At 31.1% G+C, this 11,098-nt stretch overlaps 1 protein-coding gene across 1 annotated transcript; it reads left to right on the top strand.

The window, feature by feature from the left end:
• The first annotated feature begins 1,126 nt into the window (after nucleotides 1–1,126).
• On the top strand, nucleotides 1,127–4,483 carry LOC21388250 (ribosomal RNA small subunit methyltransferase, mitochondrial). Its single transcript, XM_024162185.1, is given in 4 exon segments — nucleotides 1,127–1,245; nucleotides 3,165–3,219; nucleotides 3,221–3,436; nucleotides 3,592–4,483. Coding segments are annotated over 4 exon segments (1,203 nt in total). The 3' UTR covers nucleotides 4,405–4,483.
• Nucleotides 4,484–11,098: the final 6,615 nt, after the last annotated feature.

Below are 11,098 nucleotides of genomic sequence, written 5' to 3'. Positions count from 1 at the left end.
AAGTTTAAAAAAGTATATAAGTTAATTTTTAATTATAGAAATTAATAGGTCATAACTTATCAAGTTATGGTTTATAACCAGACAAGTTATGGACGAAAACAGTAATTTAGCCTATTTATTAACTTATGTAAACTATTAACCTATTAATTTTAATTCATCTCAAGTCTTAGTCTATTTTCCGTAAACTATTAACCTATTAATTTTAATTCATCTCAAATCTTAGTCTATTTTTTTCTTTTTCTCAAAATTATTACCCACATATTAGAAGGGAAAAAACGCCTTTCGTTTATTTTTGAGAAAAAAGTCTTGTTTCTGAAAACAAAAAAAAACAAAATTTTCTTATCTCCCTCAAGCAAACAAGAGTCTGTTGTGGGTACTGGGTACCAGAGGAGCTCGTCAGCTCTTTCAAGAACCAGAGGGATGATTTCAGATGATTCTTTCTTTTACACAATTTTCTAAACCATCATAAGCATTGCAACAACAACGAGAAATGAAATTCAAAAATCTGAATCTATTTTATCCATTCAAAACAATAATTTAAGCCTCATTCATTTTACCGATTTGATTTTTCAGTTTTAAATTTTTACAATAAAAAATTCTCAAAAAATGTCACATCTAATTTTTTCTGTTACAGTAAAAAACTCTTAAAAGATGTCACATCTCAACTTAAATTAAAAATTTAAATTTACAAAGTGAACAAGGTATTAGTAATCAAGACCACATTTAACCCAGTAAATTAAAAAATATAAACACATACGCACCATCCTATTAACACTTTCTTTCATTACATGTCAAGATTTCCTCAAACAAAAATGGAGAATTAACTTAATTTATGTTCTTCCCTAAAATTTTCTCACCGACCAAACAAACTAATCCGAGAGCAAAGAGAATTTGAAGGTGAGAACTGAGTCAACACCTGGTTGATATCTAATGTTGAAATCTGAGAGACTCGACAATCTCCGGCGACGATCAAAAGCTTTTTCGTGCGACATCAAACTACGTTTTGGTTATGGAGATTCAACATTTACGCCAATGAGATCGTGTCGTGCTCAGCCGTCTACCAGTGGATGAGGAAGACGAGTATCGGAGAACGGCACTGGCTTTTGGGTGAAAGAGAGATTGCGCCATGGAAGAGGGTGCCGGCGTGATTATGAGACGGAAGAAGTCGTCAAGGACTGGGCGAGCAGGAGATTTAGCTGCCATCAGAGAAACAACCGATGAACAGAGGACGTCGCCAGCATTTGGGTGGATCAGATGTCAAACTTCCGGTTTCGTGTCCAAAAGAGAAGACCGGATCTCTTTTTTTTATGAAGATGGGGCTTTTGGGTTCTATTTTTACCGCGTTATTCTTAATTTTAGTATTTAAAATTTAATTTTTTTTTAAAAGAAAATGTTGTAATATCTTAATTTTAGTATTTTAAATTTAAATTTTTTGTGAAAAGAAAATGTTGTAATAAAATCAAAATCATGAGTAACAAATTGGTTTTATGCTTCTATGTATAGATTTTACAATTTTTGATGTGGGGCTCACTTCTAATTTAGTGAGAGACAACACTTAAATTGTATGATATTATTATCATAAAAGCACTTCCGGTATTGTAGTTTTCCCAAGAAGAAAATGTGATCAAAATATTTTGGGTATTTTAGTATGTGGTCAAAATGTTTGACCAAAGTCAAAGAGAGTTTTTCAAAAGACGTAATTTTATTGTCTGTTCAGTTTTTTAATTCAAATTTTTAATTTAAATTAAAATATAACTTTATATAAGACTTTTTTACTGTAATAAAAAAGTTAAATGTGATTATTTTTTTTATATTTTTTTACTGTAACAAAACTCAGTTTTTTAATTCAAATTTTTAATTTAAATTAAAATATAACTTTATATGAGACTTTTTTACTGTAATAAAAAAGTTAAATGTGATTACTTTTTTTATATTTTTTTACTGTAACAAAATTGAAATTTTAAATTTAAATTAGTGATATGAATTGGGCCTTAGTTGGTCTAGTGACTTAGGGCCCATTTAGATTAGCTTAAAAAAACTATTTTTGACTTATTTAGTCTAAAACCCACTTTTGAACTTGTTAGGATTGCCAACCTTAAAGTACTTTTGATTTTTTTAAGTATTTTTGGAGCAAGTCATCTCTTAGTTATTATGAAAAGTTTTTTATTTATATTTTTAACGTTTTATTTGTGAACAAAAAAATTAAATATCTCATCTATATCCTTTTGTTACATTAATTTTTATAACAAAAAGTACTTTTAACTTTTTTACCTAAATAAGTTCCAAAACTCTTCTTCGGTTTAAAAGCACTTTTTTCAGATACTATCCAAACACTAATTAAAAAGTCCCAACTTATACTTATTTTTTTTCTATTATTTAAAAACACAAACACAAGCTATCCCAAACAAAGGAATAAGATATGTAATTCTCTCAAAAGAAAATTCACTAGTGACCTTTATTGTTTCAAAATTTATGCCATAATTTTTTTGTATTGCATATTTATGCTATGTTTTCTTATAAATATTATGTTTTCTTGATATTTAACTAATTTATTTGTATATTATAGATTTGAGAAAAAATTTAAGAATGTTATAATAAAGTATAACACTATTTTTTCTGCCATTAATTTTAAAATTGTTATTTATGTCATTAAAATTTTGATCCATATCCTATTAAAATATATTTTTTAGCCTGATATTTTTTGTATTCCGTAGGATACATTTTATGTTCTACTAAAATATTTTTTAATGTCTTTTTAAAATGTATTTTTTAATTACATAAATAAATAATATAACGATGAAAAATAATGATTGTTCTGTAATTTTTTCTAATTTCTGAAACTCCAAAATTCAGAAAATATCCTCCAAACTCTAATTTTAATGGGCCTTATTCCTACTGAAGTGGAAGGAGTTTAGCCTGGCCTAGCCCATGACCCAATCTAGCTAGTTTCCTTGTATCTCTGGCGAGGAGTACACACATTCACTTCAACGCTCATCTTGAAATATTTGATCCACCGGAAACTCTCATGTTTTGAGTGGTTCCGAAATCTATTTTCCGGTTCATCTCCGGGCAAAATCATTTGATACGGAAACTCCACGGAAATTTCAAACGCCGTCGCTTTCGGAATACCGACGACGGTGATAGCGACGACAATGTCGGGAAAGAGAGAAGAATCGAGAAACCCATTTGTATCTATAGAAGAGTAAGGGACAACATTTCCTTAAAGAACCAAAGAATTCTGGATTCCATTGTTCGGAAATCCGCAATAAAACCCACTGACACAGTCCTGGAGATCAGACCCGGTACTCGGAACCTCACTTTGAAGCTTCTGGAAGTTTCCAGTAGAGTCATCGTCGTTGAAATCGACGGCCGGATGGTTGAGATTCTTCTCAAACGAGCCTCTGAGTGTGGGTTTAAAGATCGACTGTGTAAGTCTGTATACACCATGTGTTCGAAAAAATGCCTGAAAGAGCCCTTGTCGTTTCTTTCTATATTATTATTATTATTATTATTATTTTGGCTGTAAATCTATTGATCATCATATGTTCGATGAAACGGCTCCATAAAGTTTTTTGGTTATGGGTTCTGCAGGTTATACGTGAGGATGCCCTGAAGACCTAGTTTCCTTAATTTAACCTCGTTGTTGCCAACATTCCGTACAATATATCTTCACCTCTCGTGGCTAAATTGGTGTATGGAGCGAATCCTTATCAGAGTTCCACACTTCTCCTTCAGAAGGAGTTTGCAAAGAGATTGTTGGCCAAGCCTGGAGACTCGGAGTTCAACCGATTGGCTGTGAATGTGCAGCTTGTGGCCGATGTCGAGCATGTTACAGACGTTAGCAAGAGGGAGTTTCTTCCTTGTCCAAAAGTTGACTCTTCTGTCGTCATAATCCGTCCAAAAGCCCATTTTCCCGATGTCAACCTTGACGAGTGGGGGGCTTTCACGAGAACTTGTTTTGGTAAGAAGAACAAGACGCTTGGAGCAACATTTAAACAGAAGAAGAAGGTTATGGAGCTGTTAAGGTTGTCAGAAATGGTGGCCCTAAATGGTGAAAATACTTTCGATCTCCGCGGCTATGATTCTACCAACCTCAAGGAAGTGGAAGAAGGCGGGGACGGTGATGGGGAAGAGGAATGTTTTTCATCTTCAGGCTGCAAAACTAGGGTGAGTCTTTTTTGGGAGAAAGTCATAAGAGTTCTAAAAGCTGGTGGTTTTGAAGACAAGAGGCCTTTAAAACTGTTACATGAGGAGTTACTGAGTCTACTAGCGTTGTTTAATCAAGCTGGAATTTGTTTGCATGATCGGTCGAATAGTGGAGCTATAGGTAAGTATGAAGCATTTGATGAGTCTATAGTGCGTAGCTATGTTGAATTTTCACCATTTCAATCATTTTTCATATAAAAATTTTGATCTCCCGGTTCCACATTTTTCCTCCCGACTTTGGACAGTGCTTATCACTCTTTAACGGTTTGAATTTGAAATAAGTGCAAGATTTTCGATTGCTGAATCAAAAAGGGATTATTAGCTGATAAACTCTTAGCAAATGTTTAGTGCCAAACGTGTTATCCAAATAAGATTCATTTCTTATCTATTTGATATAATGATAGTAGTCACTAATCAATCCTTTTCTTTTGTTGAGAGGCATTAATCAATATCTTTGGGGTTTTGACCTCTTCAATATAGACCTCTAGGAGACCAATTAATTACTGTTCTTTTAGGGGATTTTAGTTACTAAATGAAAACCCATTTTTATATAATTATCTTAGAGGGAAGTTTCTTGTCTAAATAAAAAAAAATCTTACGAAAAAAACTATCAACACTACACAGTTCAAGACCTTAAATAACAATTTATATGAGAACTAAATAAATATGTGTATGTATATAGACATATAGATTGATAGGTTCAAGACCTTAATCACAAATTGATAGCTCATGAAGAAAGCTCTCAGACACTCCGGAAATTTCTTTTATATCTTTTTATGGACATGTCACATCTCACACTTGAGAGACTATGGGTGCGTTTGAAATTAGTTTCAAAACGTTTTTATTTTTTGTATGAAAATGAAAATGAAAACGAAAATGTTTTTATTTTCATTTTGAAATCATTTTTGAAAATGCGTTTGATAGTTTTATTTCGAGATTGTTTTCAGTTTAAAAAAAACTGAAATTGTGTTTGGTGGTTTAATTTTTAAAAACATGTAATAGTATTTAATAATTTATTTATGTTTAGTGTTGACAGTTTTTTAATCTAAAAACGATGGTTAAGCACGTGTGCTGCTCTACTTCTAAGTAAGAACCTAGAGAGAGGGAAGGAATTTTTTTTTTGCTGGAAAGAGGAAAGGAATACTTAAGAGAGCTTCTAGAGAGAGAGAGAGAGAGAGAGCGCTTCTAGAGAGAGAGAGGGAGAGAGAGGTCTATCTGTTTGATCCATGGTTGTTGATTTCTGGTTTATATAAACGGTGTTTGTTTGTTATATGGGCTCATGGCTATGATGTTATCGTAAGCTCTAATAGAATAAAATCTTTCATTTTGTTGCTATTTCTTTGCATTACAGAGTTCTATAGATAGATCAAGGAAGATCTGAGCCTAATTTGAAGACTTTCCTTTCACTCTGTCCCCAAACGTTGCATTACAGAGTTCTATCTGTTTGATCTATAAACGAGAATTTGGTTCTCTCTCTCTCTCTCATACCCTGCGCCCCTCTCTCTCTCTCTCATACTCTGATTATAATAAAAGTTAAAATTCCATTTTCATGAGTAGGGATAGAGTGAATTGGAGCAGGTGAGAGAGAGCGGCGAAGAGAGAAGGAGGCGCAGAGGGGAGAGAGAGAGAGACGTGAGATGAGAAGAGCAGATAGAAGAGAGAGAAATCTGGGAAGAAAAGATGCTCCGGCGAGATTCGGCTATGGCCGCCAGTTGCGAACGCAGAGAGAGGAGAGAGAAGAGGAAGAGGCGACAGATAGAGAGAGAAATGAGTTTGAGGAGAGAGAATGAGATAGAGAGAGAAGAGAGCAGTCGGATAAGAGAGAGAAGAATGGGGGAAGGAGAAAATGAAATGGGGAAAATGAAAACGGATGAAATCCGTTTTCAGATTTTCAATAAAAGACAAAAACGTTTTTGTTTTTAATTTTTAGAAAATTTTGTACCAAACGTGTTTTGTTTAAGCGTTTTCATTTTTTATCATCAAAAAACGTGAAAAATAGAAACAAAAACGGAAACAAACGGGCCCTATCAGTTGGCTAAACAGATTTTGAACAAAAGAAATAAGGATCCATTATTGGATCTAGCAAGACTTGGACTTGTCTTATTGGGAAATACAAACTAGTGTTGATGCGGGAATATCTTCATAAGAAATCTAGTTGGAACTAATGTTTGATTCGAAACAATTATGGTTTTGTTATACCTGCTCTATCTTCAAGATGCTTTGGAAACGGTTTTAAGCCACTTAACCTTTTGGAGAGTTATGCATTAAAAAATGGGCATTATATTCACACCTCATATATATATATATATATATGTATATATATAAATACACTCCTTCATTAGTAAAATGGCTAATAAAGACAATCTAAAAAAATAACAAATTAAGAAGTATATACGGGATCTTTCTTGTTCTTTTTTCACACACTACTGACCACACCCAAAAATAGTGAGAAAACCTTAAAGCAAATAGAAGAAATATCAGAAAATTGAAATCTAAACCATGTAAATCAGTTCTTTTTTTTTTTTTTTTTTCAATTTAGCTCTTTTTTCCATTTTTATCAAAATCACCGCAGCCCAACAACAGAAAACAAGAAGCTTCAAAAGAAAAAAAAAAGAAAAAAAAAAAGAAAAAGAAAAAGGAGGACATCAAAAACCCAAAACCCACCTCAAGAAGAAAGGCAACCAGCAATTTAGAAGAAAAACAAAGGAAACCCATGCAAGCCTAACAAGGATTTGATTTTCTCTAAAACAAGATAGTCTGTGAGGTGTACGAATGGCGAAATTACATAAATCCAATTGAGAGTGAGGGTATAATTTTTTTAAAAGAGGTGTATTAATTAAACACACGGGGTGTCAATATAATTTCTCCTTTAGAAATTATGCAAGCTCTCCATTCCAACTCTCACATTTTGATTTTGTGTTTGGAAATTTTGCATCTAATATTATGTGTTTTCTTGACCATTAGTCAACTATAAACATAAAACGGCAAATTATGTACTTCATAGATTGCATAATCACGGTATCAGGCTAGAACAAGATATGGTGTGATTGGAAAATATTTGTCGACTTATTGTTGCTAATGTACTAAAAGATGTTTCTTATAACGAATACAATTTTTCTTCAAAAAAAAAAAGCAAATCAAAATTTTGCAATACTTGTTAAGCCCGTTTAGTTCGCTGATTCAAGTTTTTAATTTGAGCTGAGATGTGACTTTATGCGAGAGCCTTTTATTGTAGCAAAAAAGTTAAATGTGACTATTTTTATGAGCTTTTTACTGTAGTAAAACTCGAATTCTAAACTCGAATTTGTGAAATGAACAGGTAAAACTCTTTTCGGCAGCCATCAAAAATAGAAAAAAGAAAATTTGGTGGACTCACTTTAAATATATTGTTTTAAGATTTTTACCATAATTAATACCCACTAAATAATTATTTAATAGAAAGGCGTTAATCAAATGTTAAGAGTAAAATTTCAAGACCCGTGCATTTTAAGAAGTATTTAGTCGGGCTCCTTACACATATAGCAAAATTTCTATAGCAGAGTTTAAATATAGCAAAGTTTTTAAAATATTACAGGAATAACAAAATTTTGATACCATTAAAATAATAATTATATCATTATATAGTACAAAATGTGATATTATTATGGCAATGATTATTTCATTTTTTCTATATTTATAATATTATGAAAATATAGCTAAATTTGAACTCAAAGTACGTATAGTATAATTATCTCGTATTTGTTCTCTTTTTCAAAAAAAAAAAAAAAAAAAAACCCTTTTGGGATGACTTTGATGCACATTTTGATCGTTTCTGCAAAATTTCATAATTTTTTGACGTCATTTTTATTTTATTTTATTTTTCAAAGATGAAAAATAAAAAAAATCATAAAAAATAGAATAATCATCAAGAAATGGTGCTATTTGTTACATTAATTCCAGAACAATCGTATATTAATTTTAGAATGTAAAATATAAATAAAAATGTAAATTTGTAACCCATCACGGCCCTTCGGCATCCCACTACGCAGGCGGGAGCTTTTTGACAGCATTTTATTTTTTTATTATTTTTTGATGCCATTTTTTACAGGCATACGCAGAAAAATGTAAGGATAGTATCAACAAAATTTCATAATTTTGTGATCTCATTTTTATTTTATTTTGTTTTTCAAAGAGAAAAAATAAAGAAAATCATAAAAAAATATAATATTCATCAAAAAATGGTGATGATTGTTGCAATAATTCCTAAAAACCGTATATTAATTTTAAAATACAAAACATAAATAAAAAAGTTAAAATTTTGACCAATCTCGGCCAATGGGCGCTCCACTACGCGGGCCGGGGGATTTTTAACAGCGTTTTACTTTTCTTTCTCTTTTTTGAGGCCATTTTTTTTAGGAATGTCCAGAAAAATGTAAGGATGGTGTCTACAAAATTTCATAATTTTTTGACGTCGTTTTTATTTTATTTTATTTTTAAAGACAAAATATAAAAAAAAACATAAAAAATAGAATCTTCATCAAAAAATGGTGATGCTTGTTGCATTAATTCCAAAAAATCATATATTAATTTTAAAATGCAAAATAGAAATAAAAATTTTAATTTTTGACACATCACGGCCCCTGGGCATCCCACTACACGGGCATGAGGCTTTTTGACAACGTTTTACCTTTTTTTTTTCATTTTTGGAGGCAATTTTTTGTAGGCATGCCCAGAAAAATGTAAGGATCGTGTCTGCAAAATTTCATAATTTTTTGACGTCATTTTTATTTTATTTTTCAAAGATGAAAAATAAAGAAAATCATAACAAATAGAATATTCATCAAAAAATGGTTCCACTTGTTGCATTAATTCATAAAAATCATATAGTAACATTAAAATAAAAATATAAATAAAAATCTAAATTTTTTACCCATCTCGGCCCCTGGGTGCCCCACCACACAGGCCGGGGGCTTTTTGACAGCGTTTTACATTTTTTATCATTTTTTGAGGCCATTTTTTTGCATGCATGCTAAGAAAAATGTAAGGATCTTGTCTGTAATGTTTTATAATTTTTTAACATCGTTTTTATTTTATTTTAGTTTTTAAAGACGAAAAATAAAAAAAAATCATAAAAAATAGAATATTGATCAACAAATGGTGCTGCTTATTAAATTAATTCCTAAAAATCGTATATTAATTTTAGAATACAAAATATACATAAAAATATAAATTTTTCACCCATCTTGGCCCCTTGGCGCCCCACTATCCGAGCCTGGGGCTTTTTGACAGTGCTTTAATTTTTTTGTCATTTTTAGGCCATTTTTCGTAGGCATGCCCAGAAAAATGTAAGGATCATGTCTGCAAAATTTACTAATTTTTTGACGTCGTTTTTATTTTATTTTATTTTACTTTTCAAAGATGAAAAATAAAGAAAACATAAAAAAATAGAATATTCATAAAAAAATGGTTCCACTTCTTACATTAATTCCTGAAAATCATATAGTAATTCTAGAATGAAAATATAAAAAAAAATGTAAATTTTTTACCCATCCTGGCTTCTGGGCGCCCCACTACACGGGTCAGGGACGTTTTGACAGCGTTTTACTTTTTTTGCCATTTTTGAGGGAATTTTTGCACGTATGCCCAAAAAAATTTAAGGATTCTGTTTGCAAGATTTCATAATTTTGTCATATCATTTTTATTTTATTTTATTTTTCAAATACGAAAAATAAAGAAAATCATAAAAATAGAATATTCATAAAAAAAAAATGATGCCGCTTGTTGCATTAATTACTAAAAATCATTTATTAATTTTAGAATGTAAAACATAAATAAAAAATTCAAAGTTTTGACCCATCCCGGTCCCTTAGCGCCCCACTATGCGGGCCAGGGGCTTTTTGATAACGTTTTACTTTTTTCTCATTTTTTGAGGCCATTTTACCCAGGCATGCCCACACAAATGTAAGGATGGTGTCTACAAAATTTCATAAGTTTTTAACGTCATTTTTATTTTATTTTATTTTTCACAGATGAAAAATAAAAAAATTCATAAAAAATAGAATCTTCATAAAAAATGGTGTCGTTTATTGCATTAATTTCTAAAAATTGTATATTAATTTTAGAATGCAAACATAAAAAAATGTTAATTTTTGACCCATCGCGGTCCCTCGGTTGCCCACTTTGTGGGCAAGCGGCTTTTTGACAGCATTTTACATTTTTTGTCATTTTTTCAGGCCATTTTTTGTAGGCATGCCTAAAAAATGTAAGGATTATGTCTTCAAAATTTCTTAATTTTTTGATGCCGTTTTTATTTTATTTTATTTTTCTAATTAGAAAAATAAAGAAAATTAGAAAAAATAAAATCCTCATCAGAAATTGGTGCCACTTGCTGCATTAATTTCTAAAAATCGTATATTAATTTTAGAATAAAAAATATAAATAAAAATATAAATGTTTTACCCATCCTGGCCCCTAGGCGCCCCACTACACGGGTCGGGGGCTTTTTGACAGTGTTATTCTTTTTTTGACATTTTTTGAGACCATTTTTTGTGGGCATCCCAGTAAAATATACAAATCGTGTCTACAAAATTTCATACTTTCTTGGCATTGTTTTTATTTTATTTTATTTTTCATAGACGAAAAATAAAAAAATCATAAAAAATAGATTCTTCATCGAAAAAATGGTGCCGCTTGTTGTATTAATCCCTAAAAGTTGTGTATTAATTTTGGAATGTAAAATATAAATAAATCTGTAAATTTTTTACGCATCTCGACCCCTGGGCACCCCACTATGTGGGCCAGGGACTTTTTTACAACGTTTTACTTTTTTTTGTCTTTTTTGAGGCCATTTTAGCAAGTATGCCTATAAAAATGTACGGATCATGTTTGCAAGATTTCATAATTTTGTGACGTC

This window comes from Morus notabilis, unplaced genomic scaffold, assembly GCF_000414095.1.
Source record: "Morus notabilis unplaced genomic scaffold, ASM41409v2 Scaffold770, whole genome shotgun sequence".
NCBI lineage: Eukaryota > Viridiplantae > Streptophyta > Magnoliopsida > Rosales > Moraceae > Morus > Morus notabilis.
Note: the sequence above shows the minus strand (reverse complement) of the source record. Positions and strands in the feature narration are given on the sequence as shown.